Below are 17,157 nucleotides of genomic sequence, written 5' to 3'. Positions count from 1 at the left end.
CCTTAGAACTCTAGGCTTAGAGTCAAGAAGACCAAATTTGGTCTCAGACACTTTCAGTGACCCTGGGCAAGTTAATCCTGTTTGCCTCAGTTTCCTTATCTGTAAAATGATCTGGAAAAGGAAGTAGCAAAGTTCTCCAGTATCTTTGCTAAGAAAACCCCAAAAGCGTCATAAAGAGTTGGACATGACTGACAAGAGCATGTCCTGGGCAGTATCCCGAGTCCTACCATGTTTTCCAGTGTGTCCTGTAATTGGTTCCAGTTCTGACCTTACCCGGTTTTCTTCCCAGACCAGTGACAAGACCATCCTGTACTCCGTGGCCACCACCCTGGTGAATTGCACCAACAGTTATGACGTGAAAGAGGTCATCCCTGAGCTGGTGCAGCTGGCCAAGTTCTCCAAGCAGCATGTGCCTGAGGAGCACCCCAAGGTGGGAACCCTTGTTTTTTATGTCTTTATACATCTTGAGAGCCAACCTGCTGTGTTAGAAGGCAAGCCAGCCTTCAAGTCAGAAAAGGCCTGGATCTAAAACCATCTCCTGTCCCCCACTGTCTGGGATCCAGAGCAAGCCAGTTATCGATCTGTATTTGAAAATGGCTTCTTAGGTCCCTGCTGGCTCTACATCTTTGATCCTCTGTAGCTTCTGGAGGAAAGAATGCCTCCTAAATGACACATAACTCTCAGGACTTATGTCATTTCACACTTGGTGATAAATGGTGCAGTCTATTATCACGTGGTTTGGGGGTCCATTGGACGTCAGTCAATTCTCGGGTATCCTAAGATCTGGAGCATCAGGGTGAGCACGAGGGCTTGGAGCCAGAACCATGGGCTTAAAATAGACACATATGAGATGCACAAACTGACACATACTAGATTCCTTCTGAGCCTCAGTTTCCTTCTTTGTAAAACTCAAGTGATAAGAATTACTCATAACATAATCTTTAACTGGTTTTCTCATAGCACCCCTGAGAGGTAAGAAATGCCTCTGCCATTAAACTCATTTTTTCATATGAAGATTCTGGTAATCAAAGAGGTTCATGACAAATAAATGTAGAGCTAGAAGAGATGCAATCTAGCCTAATCTTCTCATTTTATATTTGGGGAAACTGAGGCCTAGGGAAGTAAAATTGACATCAAATCTTAGAACTAGAGCCAGAAAGGGTCTCAGGTCCTCATCCAGTTCGACGCTTTCATTTTATAGATGAGGAAACCCAGACCCAGAGAGAATAAGTGACCAGAGGCAGAATTTTGAACTCCCCCAAATCCATCTTGTTTTCTACCATACTATATTGCTTCCCAAATAGATGGGTTTTGAGCCACATTGTGAGAGGCAACATCAAGTATGAGCTCATTCATCTTTTGGGGTGTTTGAAATATGAAAGTATTACCTACCTCATAGATAAGGAAAGGAAAAAGAAAATAAAAGGAAAGCTTTCTGTAAACTATAAAACACTATAGAAATGTGAGCTAATCAGATTTGTTCTGGGTCTGGCTTTTTTAACTTTAGGACTGATTTTCCAGGACAACATAGTCATAGTGTAGGCTGCAAATGCAAGCTCATTTGCACACCAGCTGATGGAAGTAGGATGAGGAAGGCAAACCTGCTAAAAGAATTGCTTTAAAGCATTCAAAGGCCAAGGATGATGGCAGTGTCTTGGATAATCTGCGTCTTTGTGCATGGATAATTAAAGTTAATGGGATTTCTCTCCCATATTCAAGATCCAGATTCTGGCGTCTAGTTATACTAAGGGCGGAGAAGGGGGAATGAAGAAGAGAGGATGGGTATAACTGAGGGGGGTCTTTGGGAAGGGCCTGAATCATAGAAGAGCAATAAAACATGAGATTTGGATGGGATTGTAGAGATCATCAAGTCAATTTTCCTTATTTTGCTAAGAAAGTTGAGTTCATTTCTAAAGCCATTCCATTCTTCCTAAGGCTGAGAAAAAGAGGTTTAGAGCTTGGGAGTAGGAGCCTATTTTCTGAACTCAGGAATCTCCTAATGACTTTTCCCTGCTCTCCATCTCCTCAGGACAAGAAGGATTTCGTAGAAAAGCGAGTGAAGCGGCTGCTGAAGGCTGGTGTGATCTCCACATTAGCCTGCATGGTAAAAGCTGACAGTGCCATCCTTACTGACCAGACCAAAGAGTTATTGGCCAGGTACTGGGGAGAGAGGAGTGGGAAAAGGGTCTGAAGGGTCTGAGGGTGATGAATGGTAAAGTCTCTACATGGGAGATGAGGTTGCTATAGAGTGTAATCATTTCCCTCCTCTTAAAGGGAGAAACTAGGGAAAAGGTGGGGGAGCAATAATTTTCTTTCCTCTTCTTCCAAGTCATATGACACTCTCTTTTAAACTAAACAATAATGAAAAATCCCAAGTGTTTATTCAGGACTTCCATGGCACTGTGCTAGGGTTACAAACACAAGCAAAACAAACAAACAAAAAAAAAAAAACAAAGCACTTACTGCCCTCAAAGAGCTTACATTCTAATTAATGTAATTAATTAAAGAAAAAATAATATTAAATTCTCTGGGGACTCAGCCTGGTTGCTAGATCCACTCTCCTTGATTGCATTTTCTGTTGTCCCTCACTATCTTTTCTTTGTTGTCTTGATTTTTCTTGTGTTCGGCTTCTTTCAATCCTAAACCCCAATGGAATAAAGAGGAACCTGAGTGAGGGGAGTATATTAGAATTTAAAGACCACTCCTTTAATCTCTGTTCCTCACAGGGTGTTCCTGGCACTGTGTGACAATGCAAGGGATCGGGGCACCATTGTGGCTCAAGGTGGTGGCAAGGTAACAGTGGGAGAAGGGGTGAGGAACACTTGTGATTATAACTGGGGGAGGGCACTGAGCAGGTGCTTTGACAGGGAGTGTGTAGAACAGTCTCTTGGGATGCTCTGGGTAGCACCTACTTTGCAGCAGTGTACATGCATAGGTTGGATTTCCAACTTCATCTTCCAGGAATTTTCTCTTCAATTATCTATATTATTAGAAGGGAACAGTGAAACGGTAATGCAAAATATTCTAATTTTTGGCTTTATGGAAAGCATGGTGTGACACTAAATGGGTGAGACACCACCATTTGCTAGAACTATAATCTTGGGGGAGTTGTTTCATTTTTTTTTGAGTCTTAGTTTCCCCATGAGGAGGATGAGGGTAAAATGAGGATAGTATTTACACTGCCTCCCTCACAGGGTTGTGTTGAACGAAGTGCTTTGCAAATTTTTAACTGTGATAGACTGTGTTGTTATTATTATGCTCCTTTCATAGAGAGACTACACTGTCTCATAGAAAGACAGTGTAATACAGTGGATAGAGTTGCTCTCAAGTCCTATCTCTGAAACATACTGGTTATGTGACCTTGACCACGTCACTTAATTTCTCAGGGCCCAGGGCAAATCTTTAAAAGTGTAAATTAGAAAAAAGTACTAATCTATATTGGTAGAGAGCTTCTTCATTGGGATTTCTCAATATCAGTGAAATCATAGATCTAAGACTTCAGTAGTATAAGCAGACAGAAAAACGGATTTTCTGGAATTCTTAATTAATAGATTTATCTTGACTAAGCATTAGGAGCACCAAGGGGATGCAGTGGGTAGAGCATTAAGCCTGGAGTCAGGAAGACCTGAGTTCAAATCTAAGCTCAGACAATTACTGGCTGCAACCCTGAGCAAATCACTTAGCCTGTTTTTGCCTCAGTTTCCTCATCTGTAACATGGTAGCAAAGGCAGGATTTGAACCCAGGTTTTCTAGATTTCAAATCCAATGTTCTTTCTAGGTCACTACAGTGGCTAAGAGGATATCCACACTTCTAACTCTCTGTCTCTTAGGCTTTGATACCACTGGCAATTGAAGGCACTGATGTAGGCAAGGTGAAGGCTGCCCATGCTTTGGCGAAGATTGCGGCTGTCTCCAATCCTGACATTGCTTTTCCTGGAGAAAGGGTGAGTGTAATCTATGGAGGGATTGGGGGAGAATAGAGAATTGGAGGAACCTATTCTACCTCAAAAATCTTCTCATTCTGTAAGTCTCTTTTTTTCCTTCCCATTGTCTCTCTGTCTCTGTCTCTCTCTCTGTCTGTCTCTCTCTCTGTGTCTCTGTGTCTCTCCTTTTTCCTTTCTCTCTCTCCCTCCCTCCTTCTCTCCCTCTTTCCATCTCTCTCTGTCTCTCTCTTGCTCTTTCTGTCAATACAATATTCTGAATATGTATTTTAAAACACTAAATTAAAAACTAAAACAAAAACCCTTCCTTCTTCTGAAAAAAGATTAATGATATTTTTTCCACATTGCTGCTATTTCCCAATTTTCACATTGCTGTCATTTCCCAGGATGACTGCTATTCCAGGGTTATGCCATTACATAGCTCACAGACACCCCACCCTCCTCCCAGTATCTCTCCCCATTAAAAATCAGCCAATACACAAAATGAATTCTTTAAAAGTTTATTTATTTTTAATGCACGTTGCTTTATGAATCATATTGGGAGAGAAAAATCATAGCAAAAGGGAAAAAAACATGGGAGAGATAAAAAACCAGAAAAAAGAAGTGGATACAGCATATGTTAATTCACATTCAGTCTCCTTAGTTCTTTTTCTGGATGCAGAGGGCGTTTTCGGTTTTGGGATTGCTTTGGCTCACCGAACCACTGAGAAGAACCAGGGCTTTCATAGCTGATTATTGCATATTCTTGCTGTTATTGCCACACAATGAACTCTTAACAAAGATATTTGCTCAGATGGAATAGCAAGAAGTAGTAGTTATAAAACATTTCTCTTATAAAACTTGAGTCATACTATCACAAATATACACACAATCTAAGTTATATTTTAATATATTTAACATCTACTGGTCATCCTGCCATCTAGGGGAGGGGGTGGGGGGGGGTAAGAGGTGAAAAATTGGAACAAGAGGTTTGGCAATTGTTAATGCTGTAAAGTTACCCATGTATATATCCTGTAAATAAAAGGCTATTAAATTAAAAAACAAACAAAAAAACAAAAACAAAAAAAAAAAACCAAATATACACACAGCATCCATAGGAAGAACAGGCTCAGACTTTGAATATAATGTGTAGAATACACATGTAGCCAAAGGAGTTCACTACTCTTAGCACTGAAGGGCCTGGAATTCCTTCCTCTTTTTGCAGGATCCTCTTACAGCTTTCCATGGTTACAGTGTCTTTTTTTAGGTTGCCAGAGTCTGGTCTTCATAATCCAAATATTCTCTTTCCAGAGGTCTTTCTTCTTGAAGTTTTGTTTCTCTTGGTAATTATGTCCATATGGAGTATGCTCCCTGATGGATGTATATCATTTGTTGGTCTAGTGGCTCCCATCAAAGCTGGAGACAAGAAAGAAATCCCCTCTTTTCTCTCTGTAGGGGTTTCTTCCCCAGGCAACACCCAGTTGGCAAGGGTTTAAACATTTAAAATTCTAGGGCCATGAGTAATTTTCTTAGTCAATTTAAATATTCCTTTCATGACTAAATCAAAGAGATATTTGGTCCCTCATAAAGGGATCACAGAATGTTATATCTTCTAAATACATGAAAATGTCATCATGTGTGACTACAGTCTACGATTGTGTCATCTGAGCTAGGGTGTGTGTGTGTGTGTGTGTGTGTGTGTGTGTGTGTAAGATGGGGGGGCAAAGAGAAACAAAGAGAGAGAGACATACAGACAGAGAGAGAGAGAGAGAGCGAGCGAGCGAGAGAGAGAACATTTCCTTACTTATATTCACATTTTTGTCATTTCTTAGGATTTGCTAATATTCAACTACACTCCTCTATCATGTTTTTTGGCCATTTTTCATCTGGCTATTTTCCTTCTATTTGTTTATCACTTCAAAAACTTGTTGTTATAAATTTGTTTGTATATATATGAACCCCCCCATCCCATGAACTCTTCATAATTCTTTTTTGCCCGACCTGTGCCATTTCCTTCTGCTCTCCATTTCCTGCAGGTGTATGAGGTAGTACGTCCATTGGTAAGGCTCCTAGACACACAGCGGGATGGGCTCCAGAATTATGAAGCCCTTCTGGGACTCACGAATCTGTCAGGGAGGAGCGACAAACTCCGGTGAGTAGAGAAGAAGGGAGGAAGTAAGCAAGATGTGGAGTTGAGGAGGGTCAGCCCTTTCTAACGTCTTCTCGGGCAGGAGCCAATGCTTTAAACCTTATACCTAAACTCTTCTAAAGGTACCATTCTCCTACTGAAGGATAGATTTAAAAACACTCCCAGGTGCCAAAGGAGATTGAAGAATCCCTTAATTTCCTTAAGGTTTATACAGAAAACTATTAAAGTAGGTGGAAGAAGTTAAGATAGAGACCTGCTGGGAGATAGAGGATGAACTTAACGAGTATCTCTCTTGACCAATCAGGCAGAAAATCATTAAGGAGAAGGCCCTGCCAGACATTGAGAATTACATGTTTGAGAACCACGACCAGCTTCGGCAGGCAGCCACCGAGTGCATGTGCAACATGGTGGTCAACAAAGAGGTATGGGGGCTTAGGGGATAGGGGTGGGACTGAGGGCAACAGATTAGGGACAAGACAGAGATGGGTGAGTGAAGAAACCTCTCCTTTTCTTCAAGAAGATGGAGATAATTATCCCCATTGAAATATTAGCCCTCAGGGAACTCCCAGTGGAATTAGGAAGGCAGTGTTTGTTCATAGAAGCTGTTGGGACTTGGGACAAAAAGTCGTGATGGCGGATAGATGATTATGAAAATAAATATACTCTCTATGAAAGGCCTTAATCTGGGGCTCTAGAAGGCTGTGGGAGAAGGATGTGAATGCTGGCAGGTAGAAGGTTTTGAGTGGATGAGTTGTTAAAGGCTTAACCTGACTTAGATCAAAGAGCTCTTCCCTGAAGAGGCTGACTGGAGTTTTGGGTACAGTTCCTCGACCAACTCCTGGCACATAGTGAGCACCTTCTCTCTGTGTGTTATTCCAATTTTTCTTATTTATAACTTTTCTGTGCATAGTTGTTTGCATGTTGTCCCATTCATTAGACTGGAACCCTCAACCGCAGGAAGTATCTTTTGCCTTTCTTTGTATCCTCAGAGCTCAGCACAGTGCCTGACACACAGTAGGCACTTAATAAATATTTATTTATTTAATAAATAAACTGACTAATAAACTGCTGACCATTGACTGACTAACTTTATGATGGTCACCCATGAAGGTATGAAGGCATTGTAATAATTGTAGGAAGGCAATATTCATGTCAATGAAAACCATTTCTTTTTCAAGAAACAGGGGATCAGAATCTGAATTAAATAACTCATATCAGGGGTGGCTAGGTGGTGCAGTGGATAGGGCACCAGCCCTGAAGTCAGGAGGATCTGAGTTCAAATCTAGCCTCAGATACTTAACACTTCCTAGCTGTATGACTCCAGGCAAGTCACTTGACCCCAATTGTCCCAGCAAAATAATAAAACAAATAAATAACTCATACCAGAATAAGAGATTTTAAGCTGGAAAAATCTACCAATCAATCAACAGTTTTAAGTACCTACTATGTGCCAGTCACTGTGCTAAGCACAGAGTGAAAATAATGATGATGATGATGATACTACCATTATTAATAATAATGGTAATAATAACTATCATTTATAGAGCATATGCTATAATAGTTATAACAGGAGCTGTGCTAAGCAAAGAATCAAAATAATGATAATAATGATGTTGATGATGATGATAATAACAGTAATAATAGCTATCATTTATATAGCATTTACTATGTGCCAGGCATTATGTTAAATGCTTTACAATAATTATTTCGTGGGATCCTCACAACATCCTTGGGAATTAGGTGTTATTGTTATCCCCATTTTGCAGATGAGGAAACTGAGGCAGAAAGGGGTTAAATGACTTGTCCAAGATAATACAACTAGTAAGTGTCTGAAGCCACTTATTACTTTCAAGGAGCTTACAGTCAAGTGGAGTGAGCTTTATGAGAGATATCACAGCTAGGAAAGAGCACTGGATTTAGGTTCTGGACCCGAGATCAAATCTTGACTTTGTCCCTCTGTCTAGGTGACATTGGGCAAGTCACATTCTCTCTCTGCCTTCATTTTTTCAACTGTGATAACAATCATTAGTATTATTTAGGGGTTTAAGTGATTTACAAACTATTTTATTTTCTCCTTCAAACAACCCTAGGAGATAGATGCCATTATTTTTCTCATTATATGGAAGTGACTCAGCCATACAATATAAAGCAGGGTTCAAAATCAGGTCTCCCTGAGGACAAGTTCACTGCTCTGTCCACTGGATCATTTAGCTGGCTCTAATTGTAAAATGGAGCAGGAGAGAAATGAGGAAGAGTAGAGAACTTTAAGGTCCTGTGGTCTGTAATCTTTTTGTTGTTGTTGTTGTTCTTTATTTTGTTTGTTTGTTTGTTTGTTTTGTTTCTTTTCAAGGCAATTGGGGCTAAATGACTTGTCCAAAGACACACAGCTAGTAAATATCACGTATCTGAGGCTGGATTTGAACTCAGGTTCTCCTGATTCCAGGGTCACTGCTCTATCCACAGTGCTACTTAACTGTACTTCATTGTTATAAATTAAGGTTCTTCCTGTACCTGTGTCATTTATTAAACAATAAACTTTTTTTTAAAGCATTTTAATCCCAGGGTGAATCCCTTGCCACCAACTAGCCAACTTCCCCTTCCTTCTCCCAAGATCCATCCCCCTCTGGGACTGATTGCAAAGTCATTTACTTATTACATATTATTCATAGGAAGACAATTGAACTGGGATGAACAGAAATCGGCTCTGAATTTTGCACTTTGGGATATTCTCTGTGTTTCTGCACCCCTGAATTATTATAGATAACTAGGAAGAGGAGGTGTTTTTTTTTATTGGAATTACATGTTTAAAATTAAGGGAACTTTTTCTCTACTTTCCAACCAATCAGGAAAGACTTTCTGGAAGAAAATAGCGCCTTTCTGAAAGAGGCGCCATTTAGGGGAACTGCTTGAGTGAAAATTCTAGAGAGGAAGGGACCAGGATCCCAGACTTCCTGTCTCTGGTTGTTTCTTTAGTACTTTGAAAGGTTTTTATTGCTGTTGTTTTTTTTTTACAATAGTGTTACTTCCCAATGCTCATCCATCCTAAGAAAATCTTAATTTGTTTCTTATTGGGATTTTTGTGATCGGATTTATTAAATGCCTTACACTTAAATGTCCCAAATCATTTACAAAAATGTAATGTTACCATTTAATAAATGACACAGGTACAGGGAGACCCTTAATTTATTTTTTTTTATTATTTTTTTTTAATTTAATAGCCTTTTATTTACAGGATATATGCATGGGTAACTTTACAGCATTAACAATTGCCAAACCTCTTGTTCCAATTTTTCACCTCTTACCCCCCCACCCCCTCCCCTAGATGGCAGGATGACCAGTAGATGTTAAATATATTAAAATATAAATTAGATACACAATAAGCATACATGACCAAAACGTTATTTTGCTGTACAAAAAGAATCAGACTCTGAAATATTGTACAATTAGCTTGTGAAGGAAATCAAAAATGCAGGTGTGCCTAAATATAGGGATTGGGAATTCAATGTAATGGTTTTTAGTCATCTCCCAGAGTTCTTTTTCTGGGCATAGCTGGTTCAGTTCATTACTGCTCCATTGGAAATGATTTGGTTGATCTCGTTGCTGAGGAGGGCCTGGTCCATTAGAACTGGTCATCATATAGTATTGTTGTTGAAGTATATAATGATCTCCTGAGACCCTTAATTTATAACAAATAAGTACAGTTAAGCAAGACATATAACATATTGACCACTTCCAATAATGATAAAGCATGCCTTATTCTGCCGCTACAGTCCACCATCTCTTTTCTGAGAAGAGGAGGGTATGTTTTGTTCTGAGTACTCTGGAATCCTGGTTGATTGACCTGAGTTCATCCACCTGAGTTCTCATGGCTCTGATTAGTATTTTCCTTTTCATTACTGTAGTATTTATGCATATTGCTCTCGTTTGTTTTTTTGGCATCCTTTCAAACAAACCTTCCCAGGTTTTTCTGAATTCCCTGTATTTGGCTTGCCTTATATATTCATATGCAACAATTTATCAGTCATTTTCCAGTTAATGGGTACCCATTTTGTTTCCAGTTATTTGCGACCCCAAAATATCTAGCTATGGAAGAATTAGGAAAAGACTGAGGAAAGAAGAAAAGGGAAGAGAATAAGCATTTATTAAGCGCCTACTATGTGTCAGACTAAACACTTTATAGTGTTTAGTCTGTGCTAAACACTTCACAAATATCTCAATTGATCCTCCCAACAATTTTGTGGAGTGAGTGCTATTATTATTTCCATTTGAGGAAACTAAGGCAAATAGACTAGAATGACTTGTTCAAGGGCAGAGCACTATTATGTCTCTAAAACTAGATTTGAACTATAACAACAATGTAAATAGAAAGATCTAAAAGTATGACTGGATGTTAGATAATGATCATGCCCAAGTTTGATCTCCCCCAGAAAGGTGAGAAATTATGCCTCCTTGCTATTTTTAAATAAGATGTTGCATCAGGACTGTGTAAAAGGCATTGTGTATACCATTAGACTCTGTTGATACATTGGTTAATTTTCCCTTTCTTTTTTCATTAGAGAGGGATCACTATGTAGGGATGGGGGAGCTGCTATAAATATTTGGGAATAAGTGGACCGTTACTCTTTCTCTTGGGTTGCCTTAGGGTCTATTGCCTAACAATTCTATCACCGGCTAGTAAATGATTTTTTTAGCGTGGTTTCAGCAGGTAGTTTTTGTGGGCTCTTTCATCTCTGCCTTCTCTCCCTTCCTTGGCAGGTGCAGGAACGGTTCTTGGCTGATGGCAATGACCGACTGAAGTTGGTGGTACTACTGTGTGGGGAGGATGATGACAAAGTCCAGAATGCAGCAGCTGGGGCCCTGGCCATGCTGACTGCTGCCCATAAGAAGCTCTGCCACAAGATGACCCAAGTGGTAGGAAGCCTTTCCTGGGCAGAAAATGGGAGGGTGGATGTGCACCTACAGTATGATTACTGTAGAGTCCTCCCTGATTCCACCCAGTTCCTAAGATCATAGATTTGTAGCTGAAAGGGATCTATCTAGTCCTAGTCTCTCATTTTTACAGCTAAGGAAACTGAGACCCAGATTGTTAGTTAAGGAATTTGCCTGATGTGACACAAGTACTAAGTGTAGAACAGAACCTGAGCCCAGGTGTTCCAACTCCAAACCCAACACAATTTCTGCTGGACTACGTGGATTACTATTTATTATACCACTGTCTCAGATTTTTGGCCCTGATTTTTGGGGGGTCTTTGGGGCCCTCAGAGGGGCCCCAAGTTTTATTGTTTTGTTGTTTTACCAATTGAGCACCGTTGGAGATGTTAATAGAAGAGACCAATTGTACTTCTATGAAGATGAGGTTGTCACTAATGTGTGGAACCTATCCTCTCCATCCCTACATAATCACACCCAGTAGGGCTAACTAGATAGATCTAACTAAGGTTTAGTCTATCTAAGATTAGAACTAACACCTCCAAGGGTGCCTGGATAGACAGAAGTGAGGAGACCATTTAAGGTACCTTCAGAGGGGAGATCCTTCTGCTGTGCCTCTGGCTCTAATGAGTGGGACTTAGCTTCACTATCTCTAAAATGGGGAGAGCATAGAAAGTGGAGCGTGTGGCTCAGAGAAGTCTGCCACTGAGGTTAGTTTGGTCCAACTTCAATGATTTTATTTCATGGCTTAAGAACTTTATTTGTCATTAATCACATCAGGTACTGGTTGTCATAGTTACAACTCATTCTCACAGAGGTTAGACTTTTTCCAGGTCTGTAGCTTCTTTATTTCTCCCAGGATAAATTCATCTGGGCAATCCTACCTGCTTTTATCTCTCAGCTTGCCTTCTCTCTCCTTTTAGACATCCCAGTGGCTAGAGATCCTGCAGCGGCTCTGCCTTCACGACCGCCTGTCAGTCCAACACCGGGGCATCGTCATTGCCTACAACCTGATGGCAGCTGATCAGGAGCTGGCCAAGAAGCTGGTAGAGAGTGAACTGCTGGAGATTCTGACCTTTGTGGGCAAGCAGGAGCCTGATGAGAAGAGGAAACAGGTGGTGGAAGCTGCCAGGGACTGCCTCATCAAGTGTATGGACTATGGCTTCATTAAACCTTTCTCTTAGACCAGGGGACATAAGGAAGGGTGGTCCTTGGGGCCATGTCCTGGGCATGGGACTGAATCAGGGGCTTTTGGATCAACTGGAAGTGGAGAGTGGATTTCCACCCAGATCACCACCTAGAGGTGACCAATGAGAAAATGGCATCTTGGGTATTCTTATCTTTGTGCCCTGCTGGCTTTTATCATGTGCCCCCAGAAGCCCTAGCTGACCCAAAGCTACCACCCCCTTCCCTGTCTCCTACCACGGTGTCTGGAGGGTATATGGAAAGATACCTTCTATCTTAAAGGAGGCAGAGAGGAGTAATTGGAGAAAGGCTATAGGTTCTTCCAACTCCAGAGATCAGGAAATTGGTTGAGTTTCTTTTTTATTTTCAAACGGAATGTGTAATGTTGAGTTGGCACAAAATATGATAAATTAGATTAAATAAAGATGAATGGTTTTGTTTTTGGACAAAATGGAATCCATCTTTTTTGTACTCTATCCAAGGCAGCTCATTAGGTTCTCACCAATATTAACAGAACAATTCATAGTGTCATAGCTCTGAAAGGATTGTAGCCTCAGTTTCCCATCTCAATATATAAATGGAGGAACTGATGCCCAAAGAGGTTAAGGTCACTTACGGAGTAAATGGCAGTCAAGATTCCAATGCAGATTCTTCAGCTCAGAGCCAAGCTTGGCTCTTTGGAGACTCTTGGTTTTGTTTGTTGTTGTTTTCCCCCAATAGAATGAGATATGATTCGACATCCAGCTTAGTCTTCTTCCCACTAACAAGACAGTTGAAAGATGTCTTAATATAAAAACAAAATGTATGAGAGGAAAAAGAAGAGAGAGAATGAACTTCTGAAAACATATTTCAGTTGACTATGTTTTAAATATATATATATATATATATATATATATATATCTATTCTCTGCTCAGGGTAATAATAATTATAGCAGCTCACATTTATTCATCAATAGTTATAAAGTTCTCATTACACTTTAGATCATTTGATTTTCATGGAGAGACTCAAGTGGTTAGTGTAACTATAATCATACCCATTTTACAGATAAGGAAATGAAATCTCAGAGTGACTTGCTCATGGTGTAATTAAGTGGCAGAACCCAGATCCTTCTATATCTAGACCTACTGTTCCTTGCATTGTACTGTAAGACATTGCCTCAGTATAAAGTAGCTCATTCAATTAAGCAGAACAAACAAACAAACCCAAATCAGAACACAAAATAGCACTGAGGTCATATTATTAGATCACAGAATTTGAGAGTGGTTCAGTTGCATCCAATTTTCTATAGTCCCTTTTGAGACTGGACAGACACTGAAGTGATTTGCTTTTTCCTTCTCCAGCTCATTTTACAGATGAGGAAACTGAAGCAAATAAGGTTAAGTGACTTGCCCAAGGTTACACAGGTCCTAAGTGTCTAAGGCTAAATTGAACTCAGGAAGATGTCTTCCTGATTCCAGATGCTCAAAGGTCATTTTAGTACAATATATGTAAAAGGAATTCTGATTGTTAATATGCCCCGCAATAATATACTTCAACTTTGATTTTTTAATTTAAAAAAATTTTATAATAGCTTTTTATTTTTCAAAATGCATGCAGAGATAGTTTTCAATATTTACCCTTGCAAGAAAACTGGATAATAGAATGGCAGAAACTAAGCATGGACCAATACCTAACATCCTATATCTACATAAGATCAAAATGAGTTCATGATTTAGATATAAAATGTAATGCTAGAAGCAAATTAGAAAAACAAAGGATAGCCTACCTTTCAGATCTATGGAGAAGAAAGGAATTTGTGGCCAAAGAATAACTAGAATACATTATAAAATGAAAAATGAATAATTTTTATTATATTAAGTTAAAAAGTTTTTATACAAACAAAACCAATGCAGCCAAGATTAGAAGGAAAGCAGCAAATTGGGAAAATTTTTTACATCCAAAGGTTCTGATAAAGGACTCATTTCTAAAATATATAGAGAACTGACTCAAATTTATAAGAATATAAGCCATTCTGCAATTGATAAGTGGTCAAAGTATATGAACAGATAATTTTTGGATGAAGAAATTTTTTGTCATATTAAAAAATGTCCTAAATCACTATTGATTAGAGAAATGCAAATTAAGACAATGCTGAGGTACCACTATACACCTCTCAGATTGGCTAAGATGACAGGAAAAGATAATGATAAATGTTGGAAGAGAAGTGGGAAAACTGGGACGTTAATACATTATTGGTGGAGTTGTAAATTGATACAACCATTCTGAAGAGCAATCTGGAACTATGCTCAAAGGGCTATCAAACTGTGCATACTCTTTGATCCAGTAGTATCTCTACTGGGTCTGTATCCCATGGAAATCATAAAAAGGGAAAAGGATCCATATGTGCAAAAATGTTGTAGCAGCTCTTTTTGTAGTGGCAAGGAACGGGAAACTGAGTGAATGTCATTCAGCTGGAGAATGGCTGAATAAGTTATGGTACATGAATGTTATGGAATATTATTGTTCTATAAAAAACAACCAGCAGAATGATTTCAGAAAGGTCTGGAGAAACACATGAACTGATGCTAAGTGAAGTGAGTAGAGCCCAGGGAACATTGTACACAGCAACAAGATTATACAATGATTAATTTTTATTGACATGGCCCTTTTCAGCAATGAGATGATTCAGGCCAATTCTAATAGTGATGGAGAGAACCATCTGCATCCAGAAAAAGGACTATGGGAACTGAATGTGGATCACAGCATAGTATTTTCACATTTTTTGTTGTGATTTGCTTGCATTTTATTTTGCTTCTCATTTTTCTTCCTTTTTGATTTGATTTTTCTTGTGCATCATAGTTGTGGAAATATGTATAGAAGAATTGTACCTATTAACATATATTGGACTACTTGCTGTTACAGGAAGGGTGGGGAGAAAGGAAGGAAAAAATATTTGGAACACAAGGTTTCACAAGGGTGAATGTAGAAAACTATACATATATTTTTAAAATAAAAAAAATTTAAAAATGTTTACCCTGCAAAACCTTGTGTTTCAAATTTTTCTCACTCCCTCCCCCCTCCTCTAGACAGAAAGTAATCCTGTGTGAAGAATCACACAATGTTCTCTTCATTTTATTCACTTCTCTTATGTATCAGTTTATGTAAGTTCTACAGTACGCTTCAGCTTTGAAAGCCTTGAGTCCTGAAGGTTAAGTCCTGACAGAGCAGATGATCCAAAATCCTTTATTCTTCTCTCATCAAAAAAAGAAAGAAAGAAAGAAGAGAAAAGAAGAAAGAAAGAAGAAAAGAAAGAAAAAAGAACAGAAGTGTCATAGGTCAACAGAGAAAGTTTGGAGAAAGTTACTTTTTCTTCTTTGTGACTTTAGCTGACTCAGTTATGTACAAGAACATATTTTCATTCACAGGTACTTCCTTTTGTTTCTTTTGCTTCCTTCCTCCATTGGTCTGTGTACTCATGAGTACTTACCCAGAGTGTACTCACACAGACCAATGGAGGAAGGAAGCAAAGAAATTAAATTCAAGGAATGAAAACTTATTATAACATTAATCTGATCTAAATACAATTAGGAAAGTAAATTTGCTAGCAATAAATCAATAGATTCCTAAATCCCATACATGCATAAAATTATGAATGATTCCTTTCTACTCTCCCATTCTTCTCCATGACAACCAGTCCCATGCTAATTCACCATCTGAAGATCAATCTGGGAAACTATTTGACCCAAGATCTCTATTTTCCTTCCTCCCCACTCTTCTTTTAGGGGAATATAGTTATCTAGAGCTTTGTGATCTACAACGCACTTTCCTCAATTCTCATAAAGGAAGAAAAGGTGCTGGTGGTTGTTTTTTTAATTTAATATACATATATATACACAGGTACATATGTGTGTGTGTGTTGTTGTTGCTTGAGCTTCTTGGGTCAGTCATTTTCATGACCTCAGTACTTGAGTTAGGGAATCTTCCTTAGGGTCTTTCTCTTCCCTGGGATTATGTCAAACTAAATACAGATTTTATCAATTTCCTAGAATAGTTTTCTTCCTTCTGTCTCACCAGAAAATACAATACTTACCCTTTTCATTTTCTGTGAGGAAGCAAGATGGAAAAATACAAGAAAGGCAGAGACGTGTTTAGTTTCTTTTTTTTTTTTCTGCCTTTACTCGGTCATCTTGGCTCTGCCTCTCAGCTTCATTTCTTCTGAAACATTTTTCAGTTTCATTTCCTTCCAAAGTCTTGCCTCCTCTCAGTTTAATCTTTCATCTATAATATACAAAATTAGTCAATTTAACCAAGTTCCAGAATTCTGGGAGATTTTTCTTTTTTTTTTTTTTTCCAACATCTCAAGCCAGAAGAAACTTTAACTCTATTCTAGGCAAGAATGAACCCAACTGTAGAGAACTTCTCTTAAGGGTTATGAACAGGAAGGATTTCAGAGAGAAAGTATTAGAAAGTGAATGAAGGAAGCAGATTATGACCTTGTCAAAAAGATCTTCTGGGATCATTTATCAGCTCTTGGAGAGGGTTCACAATTGGAGACAATCCTGTCTGAAATCAATCATTTAGCAGGAAACAGAATCAGTTAACTCTTTCAATTCTTGTCTAACTTCTTTATCTTTCAGTTGTTAATATAAATCATTCAGTTTTTACCATGTGAGTTCTGATCTCCACGGAAGTTTTGTAATCTCTATGGAAAGGACAGAGCCCTCCAATATCTTTGCCAAGAAAATCCCAAATGCAGTCATGGGGAGTCTGACAGGATTGAAAGGAATGAGCAACAATTACCCATTTTACCAGTTTCTCTTTTGCTGCCTTTGGTATCGTCCAATAATTAGCAGATCCTTGCTCCTCTTGAAAGTCCTCCTTTCTCTGGCCATATTTCAGTCAGTCTCCAGGTCAGGCTCTCTCTGGACACGGCTCTGCTTTAAGAAGCCTGTATGACGTCATGGGCTGCCTTCTCTGTTAGCAACTGGGCAGGC

The 17,157-nt window shown here is 39.0% G+C and overlaps 1 protein-coding gene and 1 long non-coding RNA gene across 7 annotated transcripts in view; one reads left to right on the top strand and one right to left on the bottom strand.

The window, feature by feature from the left end:
- The window catches only part of UNC45B (unc-45 myosin chaperone B), a 28,361-nt gene extending 15,629 nt beyond the window's left edge, over positions 1-12,732 (top strand). Inside the window, exons 13-20 of one of the 3 annotated variants that reach the window (XM_023503616.2) lie at positions 290-430; positions 2,030-2,157; positions 2,727-2,793; positions 3,831-3,944; positions 5,957-6,072; positions 6,374-6,491; positions 10,825-10,980; positions 11,922-12,732. In XM_023503616.2, the coding sequence (XP_023359384.1) occupies positions 290-430; positions 2,030-2,157; positions 2,727-2,793; positions 3,831-3,944; positions 5,957-6,072; positions 6,374-6,491; positions 10,825-10,980; positions 11,922-12,182 (1,101 nt within the window). In that variant the 3' untranslated portion in view covers positions 12,183-12,732. The remainder of the gene's footprint in view (positions 1-289; positions 431-2,029; positions 2,158-2,726; positions 2,794-3,830; positions 3,945-5,956; positions 6,073-6,373; positions 6,492-10,824; positions 10,981-11,921) is intronic. The other 2 variants (XM_031967584.1, XM_031967585.1) reach the window with 2 other exon arrangements.
- Positions 5,009-17,093, bottom strand: LOC111720802. 4 transcript variants are annotated; one of them, XR_004234062.1, is made up of 6 exons: positions 16,964-17,092; positions 16,254-16,441; positions 12,800-12,966; positions 11,883-12,093; positions 5,922-6,046; positions 5,009-5,336 (listed from the first exon to the last, which is right to left on the bottom strand). It is a non-coding gene; the product is annotated as an uncharacterized LOC111720802 (long non-coding RNA). The 4 variants fall into 4 exon arrangements; XR_004234064.1 differs by lacking the exons at positions 5,009-5,336; positions 5,922-6,046 and adding an exon at positions 9,708-9,745 and having other exon boundaries at positions 16,964-17,091; XR_004234061.1 differs by lacking the exons at positions 5,009-5,336; positions 5,922-6,046 and having other exon boundaries at positions 11,986-12,093; positions 12,800-12,943; positions 16,964-17,093.
- Between the last annotated feature and the right edge of the window lie 64 nt (positions 17,094-17,157).

This window comes from Sarcophilus harrisii, chromosome 4 (genome assembly GCF_902635505.1).
Source record: "Sarcophilus harrisii chromosome 4, mSarHar1.11, whole genome shotgun sequence".
Lineage (NCBI taxonomy): Eukaryota > Metazoa > Chordata > Mammalia > Dasyuromorphia > Dasyuridae > Sarcophilus > Sarcophilus harrisii.
This window is presented reverse-complemented; position numbering and strand designations above follow the sequence as displayed.